At 47.8% G+C, this 12,730-nt stretch overlaps 1 protein-coding gene across 1 annotated transcript in view; it reads right to left on the bottom strand.

The window, feature by feature from the left end:
• Window positions 1-6,960, bottom strand: part of LHX4 (LIM homeobox 4) — a 97,606-nt gene extending 90,646 nt beyond the window's left edge. The window contains exon 1 of the mRNA XM_020789720.3: window positions 5,793-6,960. Coding sequence (XP_020645379.2) covers window positions 5,793-5,868 — 76 coding nt within the window. The 5' untranslated portion in view covers window positions 5,869-6,960. The remainder of the gene's footprint in view (window positions 1-5,792) is intronic.
• Between the last annotated feature and the right edge of the window lie 5,770 nt (window positions 6,961-12,730).

Genomic DNA, 12,730 nt, shown 5'->3' with positions numbered 1-12,730 from the left:
CTCTTGTCCTCCAGGATTAGTTGAGAAGTGACACCTTGCCGCACACAACACGTCTTCGAAACAAAAAGCCACCCACTGGGCGAGACCAGCTGCCTTCCCTTTCCTCACCTGCCTCGGCGGGAGGAGGTTGAAATGGTGCCGTTTCACTGGAGTAGTTAAACCAGGATCGCCTCGAGAAGGGAAAGGAGGGACCCCTACACCGAGACACCCCGTGACGCCAGCCTCGTTCTCGTGGATCGTCGAGGAAATTGGAAAAAAACGGGCGGAAGTAGCACCCTCTGTTCTAGAGACCAAGGTGAGGAAAGGAGGTGTTTGGAGAATATTTTCCCGGAGCGACATTTGGGAACTCGAGGCCGGACAGAAAGAGGGCACTCTTAAAAACCCAAAGAGCCACAGAAGGAATCTCTCCTCTTCAGGCTGAACCCCCAAGGCCACGCCCACCAGCCCTCTGGACGTCCCCCAGGCGGACCCTTTTGACTGGTGTGGATAATCATCCGACTGGATTTGCTCCAAAGAAAAACAGCACGAAACAAAACAATCGGACGCCTCAGGTAACTGTCTCCTGACTCCTTCCCCCCCCCCGCCAAAAAAGGCCTAGTCTGCTAAGATCAAAACAAGACCCCCTCCCCACCCACCCCCACTTCCGAACTGAAGGTGGGTGGGAAAACCCAGATGGCCAGGAGGGCAGACTGGGGGGCGGCAATAAGGAAACGAGAGGTAGACCCTGATTTAGGCGCGGGCAGCCTGACCCGCCGAAGCGACCTGACGCGCCCCGCTCTCCACAACAGCCCCCTTTGGCGACCTTGCAATCTGGGGGTGGGTGGGGGTGGGGGAGGGGCCACCCCGTGGGCGGTGACCCATGTGGAGGGAGAAGACCCGTATCTTGTGGGGGCCACCCTTATTTTTGTCAAGTCAACAGATCACGTCTATGGTATAAATACATAAAAATGATATCAACCGAAATGAAGACCCTTCCCCGAGTCTGTCCAGGGGCAGCCAATCGTCCAACCCAACTCTTAACACACAGATGAACTGGCAGATCATATAACTATGTGGTAAATGAATACTTAATCGTTTGCATACACATGGAAAGAAAGGCAGGAAAAATGTGCGTATACACACACATCAGCGGTTAGATAATTGGAATTTAACGGACTTTCTGAGTTATATTCTGAGCCTAATTGAATTAAACCAATTGACTCTCCATTAGAAATACTCTAGCAGTGACCCAGGCTATAAATTTGGGGCACACGGTCTGCAGCAAGTTCCTGATCTACATTTCCGCAAGCACTCCTTCCTTCCTTCCTTCCGTCCTTCCCGGACAAAAACCGGTTTTCAGAATAACAAAAAGAACGGTTCGAGAAGACAATAAAAAGGAGGAGGACGGCGGGCCCGGTTCAAGCCAAAAAGGAAATTTGTGTTGCCCACAGGCGGGCGGGTGGGCGGTGGGGGGCGACGGGAAGGAAAGCCTCCTGACGAGAGAGCCAGGGAGAGGGGACGAGAAAGCAAGCGAGAGCTGTTTCAAACACCGAGAGGCCCAACCGGGCGGTCAGGTGCCCCCTCGGGCCGCCGCCGCCGCCGCCGCCGCCGCTGTCTGGATCAGGAGCCGCCCTGAGCGTCGGTTCCAAGAAGCGCTGAAGCCGCTCGTCACGTCCTCATAAAGAGCAACAACTACACAGAGTAACAGCTGCCTGCATGTAAATATTGCTCATAGGCTCTCGCCCGCCGCCCGCCTTGTAGGCCCAGGCGCTACTAAAGCATCTTCAGGGGATTTCGAGGTACAATATGAGCCCGTCAACTGTCGCTCGGACTGAAAAGAAACTCCGTGGCCGGCCTCCTCTCTCCCTAACGCGGCGACAAACTCCCTGGCCGAGCCACACACACACACCCGGGCCCCGGAGGGCGCCTTTGCCGGGGCCACTGCCCCCCTCCCTCCGCCGAGGCTCCACCCGGCGCCCCGGCCGGGGTTGGAGGGAGCGCCCGGTCGCGCCTTGCCCGGAGTGGAGTCCCGGAAGCCTGTGGGCCGGCGACTAAGCCGATCATCTTTTTCCTCCCGGGTAAAGATGATCACAGGGGTGCCCGAGGAGTGGGCGAGGAACGCGGCGGTCCTCCTTCCGCCCAAAGGGGGAGGCGGCGGCCCGCTGGACGGGGAGGGCGCGGGCTTGCTCAGACGGGACGGGTCGCCGGCTCCTGACGGCAACGGCGGCGGTCTTCCAGACCTGGTCGGAGGGCAACCGTCAGCCCCAATGGTGGGAAAACCACCGCCGACGGGGTTGGAAAGGCCCCGAGTCCCCCGGCCCCGTTCCAGGCGAAGCCCGGCCTAAAGAGAACCCGGGCCTTTCGGGCTTCTGGTGGGAGCCTTGTTTCTCTCCCCCCCCCTTGGAGGGAGGCGCCCGCTGTGGGGCACCGCGTGGGGCAGAGAAGACCCTTTTCGCAGCACAACGCGCGACCCCAGGGCCCTTGCCAGGCGACCGCAGGCATATTTACACAGCCCTACGGAGTTCGGGGAGCTTTACTCCCCGGTAACCATGTGTGCGAGCAAAGCTGGAGAGTGCGCCAGAGAGAGCGGGCCCCTCGGCATCTTCCCTGAGAGAAGATCCGCGGCAACTCAACCCTGCCTGTGCGTTTCCCCGCAGGCGGTAGCGCGGCGTTTCTTACGCGGCCGCCGCGCTTCAGGAGCGCCCTCAGCCCTGGCGTCGTGGTCGAGGCCACAAGCGGCTGCCCCACAAACCGGAAAACGCTCTTGGGGGGAGGCTGGCGGGGGGGGGGGGAGAATGGTCCCCTGGTTTTCTGGACGGCAGCCCAAGGACGTTCCCAACTCCCACCAAGGCGAGGGAACCAACCCTCGACTTCTAAGGCGCCTGCTGGCCGGCGGGACGGCGACCTGACCTCTCCGCAAGTCAAGAGACGCGCGGCCGGCGGCGCAGGGGGGGGCGGGGAGCTCCCATGGACTGGGACGAGACCAGCTTTCTGAGGGGGAGGGGGTGGGGTGCAAGTGCCCCCGGAACAAGGCCTATGAAACACTGCTTGAAACCGGGGCCTGTTGAAACCAAAGGGCCTTCCTTGGGAGCAACCCTCGAGGACCGGGCCGCGGCCTCTCGCGCGCCTCTCCCGCAGCCAGCCTGCCCTCCGGCGCTCCGAGCAGCTGGCGAGCCTGGGCGCCAACACAGCTCGTTTCAGCCCGAGAGTTTTCCTGTCTGGCCCTTCAGGATCTGGGCGGGCGGACAGACAGACAGACAGACAGGTGGGTTGGCTGCCTCCACGCACGGCAGGCTGGCAGGGGCGGGAAGCAGCAAGGCGGCGAAGCCAAGGGAGGCGCGGGGCGGGCGGGAGGGATGGCCGCGAAGACACTGCGGCGGAACGCAGGCCAGCACGCGCACGGCGGCGGCGCGGGAGGAGGAGGAGGAGGAGGAGGAGGAAGGCTCCGAAGGGAGTCCCGGACGCAGCAGGCAAGACTGGAGCACCCGCGGGCTGGCGCGAAGTTGTGCCTCCAGAGGAAAGCGCGAGGAGATGTAGTGGGGCCTCCGCTTCCTCGAGCAAGGAAGGAAGGAAGGAAGGAAGGAAGGAAGGAAGGAAGGAAGGAAGGAAGGAAGGAAGGAAGCGCGCATCCAGAGCTGGCCACTTCCAGAGGCGGGAAGGTGGGCTGCCCCCTACACATCAACACACGCTGCTGCCGTGCATACGTGTGCCTCAAGAGCGGGTCAATATATCTTCTGAAGGTGCAACAGGATACTCCTTTGCTCCATAATGACAATCACCCAAAGCCCTGAGGTTGCTGTCAGATGACTTATTCGCTCTTCTGAACAGGAGATGGGGGCGGGGGAAGCTGGAAGCCCCTTAGATCCCCAGGAAGGAGGCGAGGAAGGGGGTGGAATCTTTTGAATTTATAGCATCATTAGCGACAACCTACCCTCCTCAAGTGTGGACACGATCCAAACTAGTCAAGCGCTTTTAAGGACTACTGATCTTAGTAGGACAGCAGCTGATTTTATATCGTCCATAAAATGGATCTGAAAATGATTAACTAGGTCGGAATCATGTCCTTCAATTGTAGATACACAAACACACACTTTCACCCCAGTCTCACACATATAACACATTTATCAGTCTGTCATTCCCACTGATGCAGATGGGGCTTGACCAAGTGTGGCCAGGTTCTGTTTGATAGTCCTGAATGCATATGATGGCTTCTCCAGAAATAATCACATTTAATATTTTAACGTCACTCTTACCATGTCAGGCACCCGTCTGCAATAGGAAGCTTATGTTAATCAGCAAGTATTTTTCTCTCCGGAATTTAATATAGGCACAAAATCGTAAGCTTGCATAAGAGTGAATTTGCAAATTCATACAGAAAACAGGGAGCCGGTCGCTTTTACCCAGAACTAAGACACACCGATCATCTTACGCTTACTCTCAAGGAAGCGTTTATAGAACGGACTGACTAAATAAACAAATAAAAGGTGAAAAATGCACCTAGAGGCCGCAATCTTTAACCACACCGAGGAAAATAAACCTGCAGTCCTATGAATACTTAAGGCAGAAGGGAGTCACGCTGAATATTGTAGGACAATATAACCTGATCCATGCGTAACATCTACTCAGAAATTAGTCCCGTTTTAAATCTAAATAAATTTGGCCTAAAGTGAACTGAGGGGCGAGTTGATACTGGCGGACATGTAAAACTGGACAGGTTAGACAAACGCATGTTGCATTACAAACACGTATGCTTTATATACACAAACATATAAATAAATAGGTAGTTTAGAAAAGGGAATTCCCTGTAGAGAATCATACAGTCTTAGCCCTCGCACAGAACTATACGTCTTTGTATTCAACTGCATGCATTAAATCCACAGCTTATGTCTATCTACCTGTAGGTCTCTACTCGGTTGTACATCTAAAAATAGATACCAGATAATCCATGCACTTTCCAGATACATCTCAGTGCTTCGCATAGAGAAGAAGACACGCTTTTCATCAGCTTTTGTGTCGACTGGTTTTTACTTTTACCTGGACCCAGACTCTAACCTGAAAGAAGTCAACTCGGCAGTTTACCTGGGTTCCCCCCCGCCTCCCCCGCCGCCCCATATGAACTAGTCGGTTACTGGGCATTCAGAAAAGAATAATAAACTGCAAATTCATTGCATGAAAATGAAACGGAGGGGGCAATTTCCCAGCAGGGGAACTGCATGCTTTCACAACATTTAACCCCTCACTCCAATCATCATACCTTTCGAGCGGAAAGGAGGTCCCGATGTGGTAAGGCTTCCAGACAAACTTCTTGCAAGCCGTTGACCTGTCTGCCCTGCTGGATGTGTATGTTCTATTTTCCCATCTTTCCAGTATTCTGATCGTTAACCTTCTTAAGACTTCAGTCCTGTACGCACTGACGTGAGTGCAAGCCCCTCCAACTCAAGAGGATTTACTTCAGAGTAGGCATGTACAGGAGTGCGCCATCAGCCGCTAGATCGCCCCTATTTAGCATGTTGTTTTAATGTTAAGATTTATCCCTGAGGCAAATTTATCTGCACGTCTACGCAGATATTTAATAGGGGAAAAAAACTATCCACCTGTTTACATCTTTAAAATACTGACAACACAGTACAGTACTACCTACACGCGCGCACGTACATACCTCTATTCCTCTACACCTCTTAAGATCTGAACTGAGCAGTTACTATCATAATCTTCCCTGCACCATTTAAGCTCCCAAGACTGCCAGTTTTCTTTATTATTAAATCAATGTGGGAGAGGGAGAGAAGGAAAGAGAGAGAGAAAAAATTCCTTACGTTGCATTGGCACACCAAGAATTTCTGGAAGCCCCTTGACAGAACCTTCCGTAGTGAGTGCTGAGCTTTGCATCATTTTATTTCAATAGACAGACGAAAAAGATGGGGGCGGAAAAATCACCCCAAGGGGATTGTAATTATTATTATAAAAATCTTAATAACAACAACAACAACAAAAGAAAACCTAGGGTCGGTGCCGACCCCCCCTAGATATCGCAGAAAGGCTTAGGCTAGCCCTCGCCTGTTTCAAGTCCCCTTGGCTTCTTCTGCTAGCCCAGCTTCACCGTATCCTGAGTTAAAAGTGATGCTGCAGCAACCTCGTTTTCGTTGGAGTGCTGGTCCAGGGAAGGCAGCTTTGATTCATTCACACTGCAGGGAGAGGGCGTGACGTCACTTTCCGCAGGGAAACCACGCCCCCTCCAGCCAATCCCTGCGCGCCTCTTTTCAAAAAGGCCGGGGCGGGGAAAAGAGAACGAATTCAGGTAGAGAGGCCGAGAGTGTGTGCGGGGCAGCCCCAGCGCGGATCTCCTCTTCCTCTTTGAGACGCCTGTGGAGCCGGAGGGTTTTCCTGATAGCTCCGCCCCTTCCCGCAGGATTTAAAGGCAGAAGCCGGCCCAGCAAGGCATTAATTAGTGCGTTTGCTTGCTTGCGGAGCGCTCATCGCTTCGGAACGAGATACTGCCCAAGTTTTAATCTGAGTAGCTCCCGAATTCAGTTCACTTTGGCACTCTCATATACAGTATCTCCCGCATGTACTTGTATTGCGAAAAGACTCTCCTTGAACACGGATGCACCGGATAAAGCGGGCTGCACTCCAGTAAACTGTCCATCTCTCAAGCTCCTCAAGTCTTCCCTCTGTGTGTGTTTCTTCTCAGACTCCCCCTCGCAAAAGGACAGTGCAGGTCACAACTGCAAGCAGCGGTTCGCCCTAGTCTCTCGAAAGTCACAGCTAAGAACTGCTCTATAACTTTCTCATCTCCTTAAAAGTTCACACGTTCAAACATGGATTGTGGATGAATGCGTGAGGACCGTCATTCGTTTCGGTGGAGACCTTCCTTCGAAGCGCGGTCGCCTCACACTGCCTCGGCGGTCTCTCGCCCCTTCCCGTTCCCCCTTAGCGTTTTCTCTTTTCCCACAGCCGGCGCGGGAGCCCTTCAGGCCAGGCAATCCGGCGAGCGGGGGCCCCGGGGCGCGGCGTCACAGGTTTTTCTCTCCCAGCGCCTCGCCCCCAACGAGAGCAAGACGACTTCAGTACTTTTTTTTTTTTAAGGAAAATTTCACCGAAACCACACTTTTATTACAACCCGCAGCGACTCTTGGACCGAAACACTTCCCCGGACCTGTATTGCCTCCGCATGGGGAAGGTGAGCGGAAATCCACGCCCTCCATTCGCTCTCCTGGGAAAAGCCACGAAGGTCGCGCGCTTCCCCGGGGGAGTTGCAAACGGGAGCCGAATCCAGCTATCCCGCGGCGCCCGTTTATTGCCAGCCCTCCACCCAGACAAGTGGCTCTGATTGTCGATAGCGTGTTGCCCACTCTAGTTAAAGGCACGCTCTTCTCGGCGTTTCAAGTCCGGAGAATCATTCCAGCGGTGGTTGTCCCTTTTTGAGCACAGAGGTCCAAACCAATCGATTTGTGATTAGGAATCCAGAAGCCCTGGGATCGAATGTCCCTTCTGCCATTAGCTCGCCCAGCAAACGCTCGCCAATCGCCTCGGCCACAGTCCCCCACCCCCACTCCCTTCAGTACACGGAGGGAAAGAATATTTGGCTCTCCATAGCACCCTAAGAATTATTGAGGAAATGCATCGAAAGAAGTATTCCCGGGATTAGAGAAGTATTTTCAACGGCCTTTGTTACAAACCGAGTTGGCAAACTATGAAGGAATGCATCTTAATTTGGAAGATGGAAGACAATTAATTCCAGGAACGAATCATCTGGCGAAATTCTTTTCGCCTTTTCCCACCCCTTCCCAGGGCTGTTTTTCTTCTGGATATGAGGTGTTTACTTCGGGACACAAAACTAAGTTCCACTTTAGTTTCCAGGAGGATGCACATGACCAAAGCCTTAAGATTTGCTACTATTTTATCATCACCTTTTTCTTCGCATTTCTTGCAATACCTGTTATAATGGCTTATTTACTTTGATACAGGTTTAGAACTTAAGTCTTACTGTGGTGTACAGACTTATTCCTAGCTGCATGGAAATAAATATTATTTTTAATTTTTATTGTGTAAATTTGTTGTCAAACATCAGAGCAAATCTAACAGTGGTGAAATTAAAACTGTTCTGTATTTGAGGCGCCTGTGCATTGTAAAGTGTCACTTATTTCAGAAAAACAGGATTTCTTTTCAAAGGACATGTTCTGGAGACAGGGTGGGTGAAATATGGCATTCTACATGAGTCCTAATGTTTAAGTTTTTTGTTGTAAAAGAACATTACAAAAATACAATTTTTTTACATCTTTGGTGATGGATTTAATAGTAAACTGATATTTGATTGTAATTTTCCTGAAATTGGGTAGAGATAAATCATTCTTTATTTAATCAGCAGAAAATCCCATTTGTTTCTGATTATTCAATGTTCCTAAAGTACAACATCACATATTATAATAGTCAAAAAGCAAAGCCAAACTACTACTGTGACTGCAGGGACTAACAAATTTAACACATGGCTTTCCCACATAGTGCCAATATAATATATATTATTATATTATAATTTTCCCCAAAGGGAAGAAGAGGTAAGGAGAGACAGAGTCTCAAAACTGCACAACAATAGTTAACACATTTTTAGAACTCCAACTCTACTCTCTCTTGCACTGTGTGCTTTCCCTCCTTTCCCCTTTTTATTTTTCCACAACAAAATCTTCAACAACTTAGATGTGGGAGATGAAAAATGCAAGCCTTGCATTGTAAAGTGTCTTCCAAGGTCTTGTGGAATTTTATGGCAAGAATAGACCTCAAAACACTCTTTGTAGATTTATTTAAAAAGGTAGCTCTTATAAGAAATACTTAATTTTTTAAATTCCCACTTTATATATAGTATGAAAGAATATGCTATTCTGAGAACAATATGTGTTGCAAAGGCTGGTGTATTGCCATAAGGTAAGAGCTGGGCAGCAGCAAAAACAATCTTACCTACCCACCCAGTGAGAGGAAAAAGTGGAGTTGAGTACCCTGCCAGCACTTGGGACATGGTTCAATCCAGCTGTTGACATGCACTTTCAGACTGGACTGGTATCAACTGACAGTCATTTCAGAACTGTGCACTCTATTTATGCAGTCTACGATTGACTATTTTTCCTGAACCATGTGCTCTTTTAATACCACAACAGATGGATATCCAAGTACAGAACGCAAAACACCCACTTACATAGGAGGTCACATGATTCAATGCTCTGATCTTGCCTTCTTTTAATCAACCTCTTTAGAGGATATTTTAAAAACAATAGCACTAGGTTTGGGGGGCAATGCATTTTTTAAAACTAACCACAAAATACAAAGAATATAGATAAAACAGGGTGAAATCTGGTGCAAGAGGTGTGACTGGATTAGTCACTTGACTAAGGAAAGAAGAGAAAGAATTACCTGCTGTGAAGGAAAGTTGCCTGTTGTATGGTATGCCTGGATGAGCATCTGCTCTGAGCTAATTTCTTTCCAATCAACTTGGTAACTCATTCAGAAACGGAAGAAGAGAAGACTTGATAACTCATTCCTTCACTTGCTCTAGAAGGAGCTATTTTAATGTCAATTCAAATCTGCTTCCTGTATTAATGCAGAAAATCTGGGAAAGAATAAGTTGGTGTCAAATATTCTCTGTAAATTCTACAGTATCTTAACTTTGGCTGGATTGTGCCGCTCCCTTTAGAGGCTTCATAGGTTATTTCATGAACATATCAGAGCAAGGAAGATAATCACTCATAAGATCACAAGGGTAAATTTAATGGCTAAGCAGCATGTTAACATGTGCATTGAGAACTGGGCACACACAGTAATGTTTCAGCACCACCTATCAGTGGACAGTGCTGTGAAGAAATTGGTGGTCTGCATCTTCCTAAAACTGTAACCCAAAAAGGTGGTTTTTTTAAAAAAAAAATCTAGTGTTTACTTCTCTGAGAAGTCCCTTCAAAGTTGTGTTCATGAGGAGACATTAAAACAGTCCATGGCTGGCAGATGGAAATCCTTCACTAATGTGAATTGCTGTTAGCATAAGCTTCTCTCATATTTGGAATTATGTAGATTAGCTTCATTTAGTGACTAGTCTTCAGGATTTAAGTTTGAGTTACCAGTTCAAATTTTAATTTAACATACATAGAAAGACGGCCTCAATCACCTCTCTGTAACATTAAAATGCATTCATATGTAGTATAATAATGTTTTTAGAAGTCTAAAAGAACCTGGCCCAAAATTTGAGTAGGCAATGGAATTGAATGTTTCTTTAAACAACAAGGCACATTTACTCCTTGGATTATTACTTACAAGGAAATATCCTAAGCTTTAAAAAAATCACACTCCTCCTGTTACTATAATAATTAAGCAGAGAGTTATGCACAGAGATGAATATGAACCTTAAAAGGAGAAAGAAGTAGGAAAATTCCACATAAGCAAAAGTGATAAGGAAGATATGTGATTGGTAGAGAAATAGACAAAGATTAATCTGATACTGCAATGATGCTGATTTGCCTGCTTTTTGTTCTGGTACCTGAGGTACAGAAGTTGTTTAGCCTTCTTCTGGTGGTTGTCCTGGAATTGTGTGGCTTGCAGAAGGCCACACCAGTTGGCTGTTCTCTCAGAAGACATGGTGGGGAACTGAACTCCCAACCTCTGGCCCCACAGCGAGATACTTAACTCACTGAGCCATCTAGCCAGCCTCCAAGTAAGTCATACTAATCTCTTTATGTATCAACAACACAAAATCTTTATTTCTCTGTGTCTACCATCTGGGACTTCACTGTGGTTCCTTTTTCATGAGCATGCAATCTTGCATTTGTACATGTGTATCTGACAAATGAGAAATATGGGGTTCTTCTGAAGAGGTGTGATGCAGTCCATGAATGTTACTTAAATGAAATGGGAACATTTTCCCATTGACCAAGAACTCAAGAAACAACATTGGTCCCTTTTAAAACAATATCTAGAAAAGGGATATCAGATTATTATACCAATATAGCATTCGACTGGGTTAATGTTGGACCATTGTTTGTTTGTTTGTTTGTTTCATTTCTAGACCACCTTTCTCCCAGTGCAGACTATTTCTTACAGCAATAAAAGAGGAAAAAATGAAGTTTTTTTCTGGGAAATTAGACCTCAGCAAATAAAGAGCAGGAAGGATTGGAGAGGAAAGAGAACAGGAGTTGGGATGCTGTACACAGCAGGAATTTCTTGAAGCTTTCCTTACAATAAGCGGACCTTACAAGGAGCAAAATTCATTGACTGAACAGTTTTAAGAGGAAGAGGAAGAAACCGAGCCAAGGCAGGTATTTTGACCTTGGTTCAAAGTAAAGGCAACCCAACGTCTTGGATACAAATACTTAAAAACTCACAGTTTGCACAGAGAATATGCACCCTCTGGTCTCCAGGAGATTTATCATGAATTCAAAAGGGGCAGACACTCAGACCGTTCTGATGTTTCAAAGATTGTTCGGACTCCGATAATGATGGTGAGACTTAACACCTGGCAGAGTCATGCTTGGGACTCCTGAATCACACAAATTGGCTACAAAACCAGAAAATGGAATGGAGAGCCTAGAATCAAGATACTGTATCTTAGTAATCTGAGAAAAACAATGAAGAGAGACTAAGGAATGGAGAAGACATGGGAAGCAAGCTAGTTAGGTGGTTTGCATTTGGCTGATGACCTTGAAAGCCTGAAGACTATAGGCACTCAGCTTGCTACTGGGATTAGGATCAGCAGTTTATAAACAGAAACACAACTCTCAGTGAGGCCCACAAAAACTCAGTGGCTCTGAGATCTGGTCACACACTCAGAGTTCTACTGATGCCCCATGTAAAAGAAGTGAGCCTTTCATGTGATTAGGCTACATACTAGATGAGAAACCTGACTCAAGCAAACAAAAATGCTGGCTCTGGAAATTTAACTAGGCACAAGAATAAGAGTGGAAGATATGAAGAACGATAATGAGGAAAGAGGATATAAGTCTAGTAACCTTCTGTGGTTCTTGGAGCAATGAGGGGGAGCTGGAGTGCAGAAACCTGTGGTCCTCTAAAGAAATAGCCTTGTTATGCTGTGCAAGCATTGCAGATAAAAACAAGAGAGTTCTGACTGTTAACACTTTTCCCATTGTCTGTATTCTCGCCCAGTCATGGGGCCATGTCTAAACATGACAGTCATATAGTCTCACTCTAATGTATGAGAAAGTTGATTTGATCCACAAAAGCTCACATTAAAATATAGTAGCTAGTCTTTAAGGTGGCACAGTGTTTCTCTCTTTCTCAGTCTCTCGAGAGACTGTTGAACAAGAACCCCAGTTCCTACTGTGGTGAAGGCATCCAGTTGATCAGCTTTAAGGGGGTGCGTGGGATTAGTTAAATTCATGGATCCTAGGGTCACTAACAGCTGCTAGTTAGGAGAATATATATTACTTTCAGTATCATGAAAAAAGTGATTCTACTTTTTAAAAAATTTAATTTGTATCCATTTTCAATAGGGATAGGATTGGGGATAGGGGAAGGGTAAAATTCCAGAGAGCTAGAGGGTACTTTTACATCCACTTGTACAATTCTACTAGAATAAGAAGTGTCTCTATTTATGATATGGGAAGTACAGGGGGAAAAATCTGGTGATTTATTGTAGAACAATCCCACTGAAGAAGATAATGGTGGTTACCCAGACCTTGTTGCTGGTTGAAAAGCCCCCCCACCCCCACCCCCACCCCAACATAACATTTCAAGCTTCAAGGATCCAAAAATGTAGGTTTGC

Source organism: Pogona vitticeps, chromosome 4 (assembly GCF_051106095.1).
Source record: "Pogona vitticeps strain Pit_001003342236 chromosome 4, PviZW2.1, whole genome shotgun sequence".
Lineage (NCBI taxonomy): Eukaryota > Metazoa > Chordata > Lepidosauria > Squamata > Agamidae > Pogona > Pogona vitticeps.
Note: the sequence above shows the minus strand (reverse complement) of the source record. Positions and strands in the feature narration are given on the sequence as shown.